We start from the raw sequence: 16,695 nt of genomic DNA on the forward strand, positions 1-16,695 counted from the left end.
GAATGCAGGGTCAAAGTGCATTCATTCCACAGTGTAGATGCCCCTGGCAGTTCAGCAAAGGAGAAGCAGAGGGCACCGTGCTGTAAATGGGGCAAACGATGATGCAAGGCCTGGTTTTTAATTATTCCTGGGTCAATTGCAATGGCTCATTGTCCTGCAGAGCAGAGCTCAAAGAAGAGGACTGAAGCAGAGTTGACGTTTCCTCGCGCTTCTCTTCCTTTGCTGCCATCTCTCCGACCAGGCAAGCCATGCGCCGCTTCATCAGGATGAATGCCACCTACTCCAAAAGCCGCCTTGCCAATAAGGTAGCCTTGGTCACCACCTCCACCAAAGGGTGAGTCCTGTGTATGATTGTCTTATAATTAAAAGCACTCTGCAGTCCCCCAGAGGCACTCTTGACTTCCCTGGGTGCATCTAGTAAAGGTTTCCCTCTAACATTAAATCTAGTCGTGTCTAGGGTTGGTGCTCATCTCAGTTTCTAAGCTGAAGAGCCAACATTGTCCGTAGACACCTCCAAAGTCATGTTGTCGGCATGAGTGCATGGAGTGCTGTTACCTTCCCACCGGAGCGGTACCTATTGATCTACTCACATTTGCATGTTTTCAAACTGCTAGGTTGGCAGAAGCCGGGTTCAAGCAAGTTCAGCAGTTCAGTGGCTTAACCCACTGCACCACCGTTGGCTCCGGGTGCATCTACACTGTCAATATAGTGCAGTTTGAACCCACTCTAAGCTGAAGAGCCGACGTTGTCTGTAGACACCTCCAAGGTCATGTGGCTGGCATGACTGCATGGAGCACTGTTACCCTCTCGCCAGAGCGGTACCTATTGATCTACTCACATTTGCATGTTTTTGAACTGCTAGGTTGGCAGAAGCTGGGTTCAAACCTGTGACCTTTCGGTAAGCAAGTTCAGAAGCTCAGTGGCTTAACCCACTGCACCACCGTTGGCTCTGGGTGCATCTACACTGTCAATATAGTGCGGTTTGAACCCACTTTAGCTGCCATGGCTCAATGCTATGGAATATTGGGATTTGTAGCATAGTGAGGCAACAGAGGAGAAGATTCAAGCACTTTCCACTTCACCAGAGGCACTCTTTTCTTCCTTGGGTGTATCTGCATCAGGCCTGGGCAAACTTTGGTCCTCCCTCCAGGTGTTTTGGACTTCAACTCCCACAATTCCTAACAGTTGGTTAGGAATGCAGTTTGACACCACTTAAACTGCCACAGCTAAATACCATGTGCATTATCTGTATTATAATGCAGTATCTGGAAGAGAAGACTCAAGACATTGTAAAATGCCCAGGATTCCATAGCATAGAGCCATCGCTATTAAAGTGGATTTGATATCAAGCAAGAATTTAAGGGTCTTTGCCAGGAGACCAATCAGACTCATCAAAGAGTTTGTTGACCTGGCGAGACAGAAAGTAGCACCCAATATTTTTCCCTGATTTTTCCCAATAAAAGGTCTCACCAAGTTGAAGAAAAACCACCGAGTTGTTTATTGCGATCCAGCTGGAAAGAATGTCATACTGTGATCATTCGTCAAGCAGACATGCATTGAATACAAAATAAAGCCTTTTAATACATATACAGAGTTGTCAGATTTGAATTTCCCGCTCCCCGCCCCTCAGCCGATTTGGCGCTGATTGGTCAGTGCTCTACAGCTGGGAGGAGGCTTGGCTGCCTCCTGAGCGCCTTAGCCAATGGGTGAGCTCACGCCGCTTCGGCCTCCTAGCCAATCAGGAGAGAGGGAGGTGGGATGAGAGGGAAACAATGAGAACTTGAGGGGATTATGGAAATATGTGATATCCATGTGGCCCGCGAGTCGTCAGAGACCTTCCAACTGACTGGCTTATTGTGATGAGGGGTGGTAATCAACATTGAGGTCTGGCGAGATGGCCAGAATTCGGATTTTTCTTGAGCCAGGATATGGGGACAATAGAGTAATCTAGTTTGCAATTTCAGTTGATTAAATGTACACACTATCTGACATGGGAAGGGTTGTTGTTGTTGTTGTTAGTGTCTTGACAAACTGACCAAGGCTTAACCCTTATTATCCAGTCTGATGTCCTTGTCCTTAGCAAAACTATAAGTTACTATCTTTTATGGGGGGGGGGTCATGTTCGACCTCACTCCCTCCAGGTGTTTTGGACTTCAACTCCCACAATTCCTAACAGTCGGTTAGGAATGAAGTTTGACACCACTTAAACTGCCACGGCTAAATGCCATATGCATTATCTATATTATAATGCAGTATCTGGAAGAGAAGACTCAAGACGTTGTAAAATGCCCAGGATTCCATAGCATAGAGCCATCGCTGTTAAACTGGCATCACACTGCATTCGTTTTATAGTGAAGATGCACTCTCTATGGCTTCCGCAGGATGAAAAAAGCAGAGCGTTGGCTCGGGGAGAGGCATAAAACAGAGGCCTTGGGGCTAATCTCTAGTTCAAATTAAACCCGCCAGATAATCTCGGCTTTTGATTCTTGGAGCTTGTCGCAAGAGGTTTCTTTTTGTTCCTAAATTAGAGCCTCTTGTGCTTCTCACTAAAGGCTTCAGGCTTTCGGAGTTCAGATTTGAGTGGGGAAGCCTCCAAAGTATCAGATTAAAAACCTTAACGTATTCTTCCCAATTTTGATCCGACTCTGCTTTGTGTTTTGATGGGTAAGCAGATTTATCAAGGGTTTTTTTTTCAAGCCTAGTTAATTCTCATAGTATTTTATGCACATCTTATCTTGGGATTCGTTTGAAAAAACCCCAAAGATAGCAAGGGGGGATATCTATGGATGCTTCTACACTGTGGAATCAACACAGTTGTACACCACTTTAAACTGCCATGGATCAGTGCTATGGAATCCTGGAAGTTGTAGTTTGTCAAAGTCCTTAGGTCTCTCTGCCAAAGAGTGCTGGGCCCCACCAAACTACAAATCCAAGGATTACATAGCATAGAATCATGGCAGTTAAAGTGTTGTTTTTTTCCCCATGTCGGGAGCAACTTGAGAAACTGCAAGTCACTTCTGGTGTGAGAGAACTGGCCGTCTGCAAGGATGTTGCCCAGGGGATGCACTGATGTTTTTAATGTTTTACCATCCTTGTGGGAGGCTTCTCTCATGTCACCGCATGCGGAGCTGAAGCTGACAGAGGGGGCTCGACTGCACTCTCCCCAGATTCGAATCTCCGACCTGTCGGTCTTCAGTCCTACCCACTGCACCACCAGGGATTCCAGTTAAAGTGGTGTCAAACTGCTTTAATTCTACTGTGTAGATGCATCCCAATAAAACATAGATTAATTTAATGTTTAGACTTGAGTCCCATTTTCGAGATATCTCATTACATATGCAAATGTAAGTATCCCAAAGTCGAAAAATATCCAAAATACTTCTGCTTCCAAGCATTTTGGATCAGGGAGAGCTCCTTGAAAAGTTTCCTTGCATGCTCCAACAGATTCCACATATTCTATGTTTCACTCTTTCGTTGTCCATTTCTTTCTAGAATTGGCTTTGCAATCGCTCGCCGCCTGGCCCAAGATGGTGCTCATGTGGTTCTGAGCAGCCGGAAACAAGCCAACGTGGACCGGGCCGTGGCTGAGCTGCGATCAGAGAACCTCAGCGTGTCAGGTTTGGTGTGCCATGTGGGCAAAGCTGACGACAGGCAGCGCCTGATTGAGGCGGTGAGAACGGAGTATCTTTGGATTCATGCACTTTAGCAGCACTTGAAGAGCCATGGCTCAATGCTAGACAATCCTGGGATTTGTAGTTTGGTGCACTAGTGCTATTTTGGCAGAGAATGCAAAAGACCTGTTAAAACTAGAACTCCCAGGTTTCTCATAGCATTGAGCAGTGGTAGTAAAATAATAATGGGTCAGGAAAGGTTGGAGTCCATTTAGGGCAGCACCCGTTTTTCTCCATTCCAGCCACCATTATCTGAAGATCTTTCACCAGGCTGGTTTCATTCTTCCAGGACTTATGCCTAGAGCTGAAAATTATCTTTGCATCAGTGAAGACTTAAGATTGTGATATCAAAAGATTTTAAGAGTTATTGCTAATGTTGCTGTCATTGCTTTGCTTTTAGGCTCTTAAGCGCCATGGAGGGATTGACATTTTGGTGTCTAATGCAGCTGTGAACCCCTATTTTGGCCCCATCCTTGACACACCAGGAGAGGTCTGGAGCAAGGTGAGGATGATGATGATAAATAACAACAACAACAACAACAACAACAACAACAACAAAAATGCATTGAAGTTGGCATTAATAATAATAATCGATATAAATAAAAAAGTAATTTTCGTTTGTGGGATTAACAGAACTCAAAAACCACTGGATGAATTGACACCAAATTTGGACACAAGACACCTAACAACCCAATGTATGTCCACTAAAAAAAAAATTGATTTCGTCATCTGGGAGTTGTAGTTGCTGGAATTTATAGTTCACCTACAATCACAGAGTATTCTGAACCCCACCAATGATAGAATTGGGCCAAACCTCCCACACAGAACCACCATGTGGGCCACAGCAACACATGGCAGGGGACGGCTAGTGTATATAAATAAAACTGTAATGTTCATTTATGGGACTAGCATAACTCAAAAACCACTAGGCGAATTAACACCAAATTTGGACACAGTATACCTATCAGGCCAACAAGTGACCGTCACTCATAAAAACACTGAAAAACACAGCGGAAGAGACTTTAAAAGCCAAAAAAAAATTACACAACAATGCATGCACAAAACCACATTGTTCCCCTTGATGTTAAGTCCAGTCGCATCCGACTCGGGGGTGTGGGTGTCGTGTTAGTGCTCATCTCCATTTCTAAGCCCAAGAGCCAGTGTTGTCCATAGACATCTCCAAAGTCATGTGGCCAGCATGAATGCACGGAGCACTGTTACCTTCCCGCTGGAGAGGTACCTATTGATCTACTCACATTTGCATGTTTTCAAATTGTTATGTTGGCAGAAGCTGGGGCTAACAGCGGGAGCTCATGCCACTCCCCAGATTCAAACCTACGACCTTTCGATTAGCAAGTTTAACAGCTCAGTGGTTTAATTTGGTTTGGCATCAACACTCTTTGACATAGATGGCTAAGGATCTTATAAAACGACCCGTCTCAGGATTCCATAGCTTGAGCTATGGCGGTTAAAGTGGTGTCAAACTGCATTAATTCTCCAGTGTAGGTGCACCCAAGGGGTGAAGGGCCTGCAAGTCACCTGTTTTTGAAGCAGGTCTTATCTTTACTTGCTTTTGAATTTGCAGATCCTGGATACCAGCGTCAAAGCTTCTGCCATGTTGGTTCAATCGGTGGTGCCTCATATGGAAAAAAGAGGGTGAGTGCAAAAGACGGGCATTTTTGTTGGTATTTCGGCAGATTTGCTAAAACAGTTCCAGATCTAGCTTTTGCTCTGTTCTTTGCTGGATGACCGTGAAGTTCTTCTTGCATACCTTCCTTTTTTCCTGACTTTTCTCTGTTCGATCTAAGCTGCACCCATCTTTCCTTCCCACCATTGACAAATGTTTGTTACTAGACTAATTTTTGCTGTAAGCCATTAAGTGTCAATTTCAGAGAAACAGACATTATATATTGTCGAAGGCTTTCATGGCCGGAATCACTGGGTTGTTGTAGGTTTTTTCGGGCTATATTGCCATGGTCTAGAGGCATTCTCTCCTGACGTTTCGCCTGCATCTATGGCAAGCATCCTCAGAGGTAGTGAGGTCTGTTGGAACTAGGAAAAAGGGTTTATATATCTGTGGAATGACCAGGGTGGGACAAAGGACTCTTGTCTGCTGGAGCTAGGTGTGAATGTTTCAACTGATCACCTTGATTAGCATACAATGGTCTAACTGTGCCTGGGGCAAACTTTTGTTGAGAGGTCCCTGCCTGCTTCCTCTCTGTTGTTGTGCTGTTGCAAGTTTAGAGTTTTTTAATACTGATAGCCAGATTTTGTTCATTTTCATGGTTTCCTCCTTTCTGTTGAAATTGTCCACATGCTTGTGGATTTCAATGGCTTCTCTGTGTAGTCTGACATGGTGGTTGTTGGTGTGATCCAGCATTTCTGTGTTCTCAAATAATATTCTGTGTCCAGGCTGGTTCATCAGGTGCTCTGCTATGGCTGACTTCTCTGGTTGGAGTAGTCTGAGGTGCCTTTCATGTTTCTTGATGCATGTTTGGGCAATGCTGCTGCGTTTGGTGGTCCCTATGTAGACTTGTACACAGCTGCATGGTACATGGTAGACTCCTGCAGAAGTGAGAGGATCCCTCTTGTCCTTTGCTGAACGTAGCATCCCCTGGGCAACGTCCTTGCAGACGGCCAGTTCTCTCACACTAGAAGTGACTTGCAGTTTCTCAAGTCGCTTCTGACACACACACACAAAAACAAACTATTTTACAATTGACACACACACATTAACTGATTCCTTTCATGACATCAGCACAGCTTCTTTGAGTCTCCTTGTGGAGAAAAAAGCAGGATATAAATAAACATAATCATCAACATCATCATCATCATGTTCCACATGTGTTAAAAAGTTTGGTTTTTGGAATAAGTTTTCCCAAATATTTTTGAGCCAGATGTGATAAGGCTCACTAGAAAACCATGGTTCGTTGATGTTTCATAACCTGTAGTAATGTGGGCAAGGATATGGATGGAATAGAGAGAGAGAGAAAGGGGGGGAGGGAGAGAAAGAAAGGAAGAAATGAAAAAACAAGAAAGGAAAGAAGCATTGCAATCTAACTAATTTCTCTCCTTTTCGCCCTTCCTCTCCTTGCAGAGGTGGCACTATTGTCCTGGTCAATTCCCTTGGAGCCTATACCATTTTTCCGGTGAGTCGGCTGCTTCTTTCCTCCTCTAGTGATCCTATGTCTTCCATTTTGGGGAACTTCACTATCTGGTCTAAGCATGAAAATCAGGCTGTACCTACACTGCCATATAATCCAGTTCAAAGCAGGTAATCCTGAATTTTATACGGCAGTGTAGATGGGGCCTCATTTGTGTTTCATATACACCATACATATGTGGTGTAATCTATATAAATAAAAATGTAATGTTCGTTTGTGACACCATCAGAACTCAAAACCCACTGGGGGAATTGACACCAAATTTGGACACAAGATACCTAACAACCCCATGTATGTCCTCCACTCAAAAAAATTGATTTTGTCATTTGGGAATTGTCGTTGCTGGGATTTATAGTTTACCTACAATCAAAGAGCATTCTGAACTCCACCAATGATGGAATTGGGCCAAACTTAGCACACAGGGCTCCCATGACCAACAGAAAAAACTGGAAGGGTTTGGTGGACATTGACCTTGAGTTTGGGAATTATAGTTCACCCACATCCAGAGAGCACTGTGGACTCAAACAATGATGGATCTGGACCAAATTTGACACAAAAATTCCATATGCCTAAATATGAACACAGATGGAGTTTGGAGGAAATAGACCTTGACATTTGGGATTTGTAGTTACTGGTATTTATAGTTCACTACAATTAAAGGGCATTCTGAAATCCATAAACAACAGAAATGGGGCAAACTTCCCACACAAAACCCCCATGACCAACATAAAATACTTAAGGCCATCCAGTCCAACTCTCTTCACCAGGGCAAGAAAATGTAATCAGAGCCCTCCTGACAAAGAGCCATCCAGTCATAAATATAGATAGATAGATAGATAGATAGATAGATATGATTCTCACACACACAGAGATATAGTATCATAGATTTGAAAGAGACCCTTAAAGAAGGACTATGATATGTTGTATGTTCCAGAGCAGACAAACCAGACACTCTCCACATCAACACTGACAAAGAAACAACAAGAAATACTGTTTACTCACAAGCATAAAGGAATTACATATATTAGAAACCAACACTTTCTCATTACTTTATTTTCCAGATCACCAGACTGGGCCACAGCAACGCGGGGCAGGGGACAGCTAGTGTAAAATAAATTATGTGCAGTTCATGCTTGATAAGCCCACACATTGCCTTGCTAGAGAAAGAAAATATGCCATGCAGGTGAACAATAAAGAACAAGTAGTTTACTCTTCTTAACTCTGAACAACATATGTACAATGTGATCACTTGTATCAACTCACATAATGTTATTTTTATGAGAGGTTTAAAATTGCCTTTCTTTGTCCATATGGATAAACTTCAGCAGCTCATGAAGCAGGAGCACAGTCCAAACTCTGCCTCTCTTTGATTCTATCTACTTCTCTCTGAAAACTTGCATAGCTGAAGCCTGAACAAAAATGTAATGGTATCCAAATGTCACAGGCTCTTCTCAGACATTGCCCAACCAATCAGCTTCATGCATCTTATTTTACAGTTGACACACACACATTAACTGATTCCTTGCAAACATAAGGAAAACCAAAGTGGCCTTCCAGCAGTCACCAGCCAATCCCTCTCCAATGCCAGAAATACAGCTTATTGGTGTAACATTAGGAAATGTTGTCCATTTCCGCTCCCTTGATAGCCACCTCTCCACAAAAGTCAACATTGACACTGAAATTCAACACTGCCTGAGCTCTGCGAGTGCAGCATTCTTCTAAATGAAGCTGAGAGTGTTTGATGACTGGAACATCCGTAGGGAGACCAAGGGGCTTGTTTATAAAGCTATTGTCCTCCCAACCCTGCTATATGCCTGCGAAACGTGGACAGTATACAGATGTCACATGCAACTCCTGGAATGATTCCATAAGAACTACCTCCAAAAAAATCCTGCAAATCTCTTGGGAAGACAAGCAGAGAAATGTCAGTGTGCTGGAAGAAGCAAAGACCACCAGTATTGAAGCGATGGTCCTCCACCATTAACTCCGCTGGACTGGCGATGTTGTCCGGATGCCTGACCACCGTCTCCCAAAACAGTTTCTCTGCTCCGAACTCAAGAACTGAAATGGAATATTGGAGGACAGAACAAGAGATTTAAAGACCTACTCAAAGCCAACCTTAAAAACTCTGGCGTAGACACTGAGAACTGGGAAGCCCTGGCCCTTGAGCACTTTAGTTGGAGGTCAGCTGTGACCAGCAGTGCTGTAGAATTTGAACAGGCACGAATGGAGGGCAAAAGAGAGAAATGTGCCAAGAGGAAGGCGCGTCAAGCCAACCCCGACTGGGACCGCCTTCCACCTGGAAACCGATGCCCTCACTGTGGGATTTAAATGCAGATCAAGAATAGGGCTCCACAGTCACCTACCGTCAGGATACTACACTTGGAGGACCATCATCCTCAGACTACGAGGGATCGCCTAAGTCAGTAACTAAACTGATTCCTTGCATGCTCCAACCACATGCATAGGTAATTTTATACAAAATGCTTCTGATCACTTTGTGTATAAAACCAAGACTGGGTACCTTGAACCAAAAAGCAAAGAGCCTCATTTAGTAGAAGCTCCACAAGAGTGTAAATCCTCTTTCACCCAATGAATAAGTTATTTTTTCTGCTACTCATTGCCACAAGATGCAGAGGTAACATGGCCACCAGTTGAGATGGTTTTAAAAGGATGCTGAATGAAATTTTTGGAGGATTGGTTTATTGGTGGCCTTTAGTCCTGGGGAGCTGAATTTGTACTTACCTTTTGGACTGGTGGTGTAGTTGGCTGGGGAGTAGAATTATCATTATTGAAAAAAAAATGTTAAGCTTTATCCAGAAAAAAAGTGCTCACTCAAGGTGGTGTGAAGGCTGGGACCTAAAGTAACTCAGAGAAGGATGGCGATGCAGTCTACAGGAACTCAAGTTGGGGAAATGTTAAGCAAACGGTCTTTACTTCTTTCTAGGGTTTTGGTCCCTACAGTGTCAGCATAACCGCTCTTCTGGGCCTCATGCGCAATTTTGTCCCTGAATTGAGCTCCCGAAAAACTGCATAGCAACCGGCATGATCAGAAGCAAGCTCAGCTTAGTGGTGAGTTCCAGAATTTGGAGGAAAGAGGCAAAGAGTAATGGCCTTTTGTGAAATGGTGGCCTTCCATGGAGACCATTGCATGAAGGAACTTATGTGGTTGTATCTACACTGTTTTACACCACTTTAACTCTCATAGCTTATTGGTTTTTATGTTGAACATGAGTTTAGGGGGCCCTGCCGAGGCAGAGGCCGGCGAGACCCTAAAAAGAGGATCCAGAACACCTGGCGAGACAGCAAGCACCAGAAAAGATTTTCCCTTTCTCCCAAATAAATCTCACCAAGTTGAAGCAAAGGCCACCGAGGTTTATTTCTATTCCAGCTAGAAAGGATGATGACCGCATTAATCTGCCCAACAAGCTGACATGCTTGCTAGGTGGGTAAACACAGAATATATAGAGCTGTCAAATTCAAATTTCCCGCACCCGCCCCCAGAGCTGGCTTTGCTGTGATTGGTCATGACGTCAGTGAGTCGGGAGGAATGGCTGAGGGAGGGTGCGTCTCCTCCAATCAAAGAATAAGCCCCGCTTCAGCCGCTCAGCCAATGAGCAGGAGAGAGACAGACAGAGGAGAAAACAAGGAAAGAATGTCTAAATTATAGGATTATGAATGGGCCTTTCTGGACCAGGATGATAGGTGATCAAGTCTTGAGCCCTCTAGTCTTGATCTAGTCTATTGTCCTGAGTTGGAAATAACATTCCTGTCTGGCCCTGAAGAGCCAGCCTATTGTCAAAAGGTCTGGCAATATTGACTTCCTTGATACGATCTTGGATCCTGTTCTTGGGACCGAGATGGCTTTTGGGAAAGAATGGCAACAATCCCCCTTTTCCTCTCAGTTAGGGAAATGTCCTTTGTGTTAAGTGATTATCATTTCCATGAGCTCCATATCCCAGGTGATCTGGTCGAAAAGCCCCTCCGAAGTCTGAGGAAAGGGGCTATTGGCCATGCTGATGGGTTTTTGCCAAGTCCTTTGTTAAGAGATGACCCAGGAGGTTTTGCAACACCCTGGCTTTGAGTTGTTGGGCATAGTTCATAGAGAGGTCGCCTTGCTTAATCTACATTTATATATAAATGCTCTGTGCATAATGAGTACCTTAAAAACAAAACAACCAGTGAACGAAATCACACCAAATTTGGCAACAAAATGTCTCACTACACAAGGAGTGACCATCACTCAAAAAAGTATGATTTTGTCATTTGGGAGTTGTAGTTGCTGAGATTTATAGTTAACCTACAATCAAAGAGCATTCTGAATTCCACCAATGATGGAATTGAACCAAACTTGGCACACAGAACTCCCATGACCAACAGAAAATACTGGAAGGGTTTGGTGGGCATTGACCTTGAGTTTTGGGGTTGTAGTTCACCTACATCCAGAGAGGACTGTAGACACAAACCATGATGGATCTGGACCACACTTGGCACAAATATTCCATAAGTCCAAATATGAACACAGATGGAGTTTGGGAGAAATAGACCTTGACATTTGGGAGTTGTAATCACTGGGGTTCACAGTTCACCTACAATCAAAGAGCATTCTGAACCCCACCAATGACAGAATCGGGACAATCTTCCCACACAGAACCCCCATGACCATCAGAAAATGTTTAAGGCCATCCAGTCCAGCTCCCTTCATCAGGGCAAGAAAACATAATCAAAGTCCTCCTGACAAAGAGCCATCCAGCCATAGATCGAGATAGATAGATAGATAGATAGATATGATTCACTCACACACAGATATAGTATCAGGGGTGACACATGAGGGCTTTCCTGGGTCAGCAGGCACCATGGGGCACCATTCCAAGGTGACACGCATAAGAAAGAAGGGGCACACAAACATTGTGGCCATGTGGGACCATGGGACTATGGAAAAACCTTAGGTTCCCTCATGGGGGAGGTTGGGTCAGGAGAAATGGATCTGGAGGCATAGGGGTCCCTTCAGCAGAAAGTAATATGGCAGTTAGTCTTAGAATTCATCAAGGAAGAAAATTGTACCGATCTGGAGCAGATTGGTTAACCCGTGGATATGGAGACCGTGCGGGTCTCCGTATCTGCGGTTTAAAGGAAAACAGTTTTGGGCTCCCGGGATGCTGCAGGAGAGTCCCGGCTGAGCCAGTGGGGCTCCGCAGCTTGGGACAGGGAAAGTTAATAGTTGGGGCCAAGTTAGAGTCAAGGTATCACTTCAGAGAGGAAAACGTTAGAAAAAAGATAATTTTTATTGGGGGATTGTTACAAAGAGGCGAAGGGAAGTTAGCACGGAGGGGGAAAGAGAGTTCTTTGTTGAGGATGTTGCTGGTGCCAGTGTCCCGCAGATACTTGAAAATTCATGCTTCCAGGAACTGTGGAACACTCAGCTGCAATCAGATCTATTTGAAGGCAGGGGCCTCAGCGCCCGCTGTCAGTTTGAAGCCACTAGAGTTGTAGTTTTACAAGGTCTTTAGCCTTCTTTATCAAAGAGTGCACATGCCTCACCAAGATACAACTTCCACGATTCTCTAACATTAAGTCTACCATGTAGATCCACCCTTAGGGATTTGTTGCAATAGGGGCGGGGGGGGGGGGTAATACTTGTATTGATAAAGAGAACAAACAAACGGACAAGCATGTTTTTCTTTCAGATATGGGAAGATAAAGGCATACTGGAAAAAATAATGGAGTCCATGGGGATCCAAAGGTAACCTTGTCTCCATGCCACCTAGCCATCCAAGTGTGGCTTCCATGGGATTTCTTCTGTGATGTTTTAGTAGAGGGAAGCTCGAAGGGGCCGTGGCCCATTGATGAATAGGACCCATGTTTTGCTAGCACTGGTATCTCCAGTTGAAGCACAAGACCCTTGAAAGTAACAGTGCTGAGACTGATGGACCCTACTCTTAATCTGTATAAGCTTCGGTTGTTTATCTTAATCTATACAGTGCTGGATTCCATATCTGTGGGGATATGATCTACTACTTGCACTGAGAACATAAAACTACGAAATGGAACTACTGTATATATTCGAGTATAAGCCTAGTTTTTCAGCCCCTTTTTTAGGCTGAAAAAGCTCCCCTCGGCTTATACTTGAGCCAAGGTTATTTATTATTTTACTCTGTTATTAGTATTATTTTTATTATATTTATGTTAATACTCTGTGCTGTCGCATGCTGGGCCTGTGCACAAGACTGTAGATAGGACATAAATTCTGTGTGCTCAACGGGACGCCGGGGCTGCCTCAGATTAAAGGCCCTTGGATTTCCTTTAAACAGAGTCTTTAGATTGCTTAAAGGTTCAACAAAGTTCTTTATTAATGAAAACAAACAGGTACTTTAAGGCTTTCTTAACAGCCTATTGGCTCTCTCTCAATCTTGTCCACACACTATCTTCATAACTGTAACTAATGGGGAAATCCTTAACTTCTAATCTGGGCAGTCTGTCTTTGCCTCTGTTGGCGTGGAGCCCCTGCACCCGGTACCAACTACCTCTGGCTTCCGCGAGTGACCCTTACCAAGCAGAGCTTTGCAGACTTCCAGGGGGAAAAGAACTTAGGTTTCCGTGATGGCTGACTGAAGTCCCTCCGCAAAGGAGCTGTAAGGCTGTATGATCCTCGGCCAAGCTGTGGGCTGTATATCTCCCCGGCCAAGCCGTAGAAGACGAAGATTTCTACAGGAGCTCTTGGTATTATGTCCTGCATGAAAGGCTTCTCTTTGTGGACTGACCCAAAAATGGCTCCTATTCCCTCCAAAAACCCAAAAAGGGGGCGGGACCTAACTATAATTGACAGGTGGCTTGCCCTATGATTGCAGCCAAAAGAAGCCACCTATCTGCAGAGTCCCTGAAATTTAGGACTACAACAAGCATTCAATGCAAAGCAAACAAAATTGGAGCTCCTGGTACAACTGTACCTGCACATACTCTATTATTATTATTATTATTACATTTATTATTTTGTTGTTGTTGTTCATTCGTTCAGTCATCTCCGACTCTTCGTGACCTCATGGACCAGCCCACACCAGAGCTCCCTGTCGGCCGTCACCACCCCCAGCTCCTACAAGGTCAGTCCAGTCACTTCAAGGATGCCATCCATCCATCTTGCCCTTGGTCGGCCCCTCTTCCTTTTGCCTTTTATTATTTTACTCTATTATTATTGGTATTATTACATTTACATTATTTTACTCTATTTATTACATTTATTATTTCACTATATTTATTATCGTTATTAAATTTATTATTTTGCTCTCTTTATTATTATTGGAAGGATACGTAAGCACATTTACATTGAAGGAGGCTAGAATAATGATTTCATCTTACATTACAGTTTTACGTAAATATTCAAAAACATTTAACCTAGTGGCTCCTCAATTAATGTAATTTTATAGGTATCTAGTTTTATTTTGAAATTGACCAGTAACTGCGGCATTTCCCACTCTCGGCTTATATTCGAGTCAATACATTTTCCCAGTTTTTGTGGTAAAATTGGGTGCCTCAGCTTATATTCGGGTTGGCTTATACTCGAGTATATATGGTATTTCCAATGGAAGTGTACTACAGACCTAGAAAACTTTAGGGAGAATGCGTTGTTAGCATTTCTATGTTCTTCAGCCTGACTCTGTTCAGCTTTCAATGGAAGGATACCGTACAATCATGCCTAGAAAATGCCTATATAGAACACGCCTCTAGCATTTCTAGACCCTCCAGTGTGACAATCTCCAACAGAAACCTACTGCTGAATTATGCTGGAGGGCCTAAAAAATGCCTAGAGATAATAGAAACCTAATAATAGCAGTAATAATAGTGTAAAATAATTAATGTAATAATAACAATAAATAGAGTAAAATAATAAATGTGAAAATAATAAAGTAAAATAATAAGTGGAATAAAACAACAACAACAACAGAGTAAAATAATAAATAAGTTTGACTCAAGTATAAGCCGAGAGGGACTTTTTCAGCCTAAAAAAGGGCTCAAAAATTAGATTTATACTCGAGCATATACAGTATATGTTATTGTTGCTTTATGTTAGGTTCCATATGTATGTGAGGCATTAAATTTTGCCATAAATATGTTTGAAACCACTGGGGGTGGGTGGGTGAGCAAAGCTGTATACAAGTGAAGTAAATAAATTAAAAAAAAAGAAATCAGGATTCTCCCAGAATCCTGGTTTATTATTCCATATGAACCCAGTCTGGTTTTTTTTTGGCATGTCAGGAGCAACTTGAGAAACTGCAAGTCGCTTCTGGTGTGAGAGAATTGGCCGTCTACAAGGACGTTGCCCAGAGGACGCCCAGATGATTTTGATGTTGTTATCATCCTTGTGGGAGTCTTCTCTCATGTCCCTGCACGAGGAGGTGGAGCTGATAGAGGGAGCTCATCCGCCTCTCCCCAAATTCGAACCTGCTCCACCAGGGCCTCACAAACCCAGTCTGTGAGCCCCCTAGATGCTGTTCCTTTTACTCTAAACTCTTGGAGAACCTTTCTTTTCTTTTCTTTTTCCCCCTCTCAGGGTTGGAGAACCATCCGACTGTTCCGGCATTGTTTCCTTCCTTTGTTCGCCAGATGCTGACTATATTACAGGAGAGACGATCATGGTGGCCGGAGGTGCACTGTCCCGTCTCTGATGGGAATTCTGATCCTTCTGTGAACATGGCACATGCTTTCACCCAGCCCTCCTGGCATTTCAGGAATATATAATACTAGCTGTCCCCTGCCACGTGTTGCTGTGGCCCAGTCTGTTAATCTGGAAAATAAAGTAATGAGAAAGTGTTGGTTTCTACTATATGTAATGTCTTTCTGCTTGTGGGTAAACAGTATTTCTTGTTGTTTCTTTGTCAATGTTGATGTGGCGGTTGTCTGGTTTGCCTACTCTGGAACATGCAACATGCAAATTGCCCTTCTTTAGGGGTCCCTTTCAAATCTATGACACTATATCTGTGTGTGTGTGAATCATATCTATCTATATCTATGGCTGGATGGCTCTTTATCAGGAGGGCTTTGATTACGTTTTCTTGCCCTGGTGAAGGGAGTTGGACTGGATGACCTTGAGTATTTTCTGATGGTCATGGGGGTTCTGTGTGGGAGGTTTGCCCCGATTCTGTCGTTCGTGGGGTTCAGAATGCTCTTTGATTGTAGGTGAACTGTGAATCCTAGTGACTACAACTCCCAAATGTCAAGGTCTATTTCCCCCAAACTCCATCTGTGTTCATATTTGGGCGTATTGAGTGCTTGTGCCAAGTTTGGTCCAGATCCATCATTGTTTGAGTCCACAGTGCTCTCTGGATGTAGGTGAACTACAACTCTCAAACTCAAGGTCAATGTCCACCAAACCCTTCCAGTATTTTCTGTTGGTCATGGGAGTCCGGTGTGCCAAGTTTGGTTCAATTCCATCGTTGATGGAGTTCAGAATGCTCTTTGATTGTACGTGAACTATAAATCCCAACAACTACAACTCCCAAATGACAAAATCATAATTTTTGAGTGATGATCACTCCTTGTGTTGTGAGACATTTTGTTGCCAAATTTGGTGTGATTTCGTTCATTGGTTCTTTTGTTTTTAAGGTACTCATTATGCACAGAGCCTTTATATATATATATAGATGGGGGAGTGTCATGTTGGCTAACAAATCTATATCTAGGTTTGAGGGGTTGCTTATGAGTATGAAGGCTGTCTTGTCCTTGAAGCTACCAAAAGTTACGAATGGGAGAAATCCAGGATCTCATTTTGGAGAGATACAAGATGATGATGAAAGCTGTAGGCTGCAAGATCACTTTACACGTAATAGAGAATGTCTAAACCTTCTTTAAAAGGCTCTAGGTCAGTT

The 16,695-nt window shown here is 43.4% G+C and overlaps 1 protein-coding gene across 1 annotated transcript; it reads left to right on the plus strand.

The window, feature by feature from the left end:
- Positions 1-190: 190 nt before the first annotated feature.
- LOC132779192 (dehydrogenase/reductase SDR family member 4-like) lies at positions 191-15,537 on the plus strand. Its single transcript, XM_067469742.1, is given in 9 exon segments — positions 191-334; positions 3,493-3,670; positions 4,072-4,173; positions 5,257-5,327; positions 6,769-6,820; positions 9,783-9,858; positions 9,861-9,907; positions 12,523-12,578; positions 15,381-15,537. Coding segments are annotated over 9 exon segments (783 nt in total). The 5' UTR covers positions 191-248; the 3' UTR covers positions 15,496-15,537.
- Positions 15,538-16,695: the final 1,158 nt, after the last annotated feature.

Source organism: Anolis sagrei, chromosome 6 (assembly GCF_037176765.1).
Source record: "Anolis sagrei isolate rAnoSag1 chromosome 6, rAnoSag1.mat, whole genome shotgun sequence".
Taxonomy (NCBI): Eukaryota; Metazoa; Chordata; class Lepidosauria; order Squamata; family Dactyloidae; genus Anolis; species Anolis sagrei.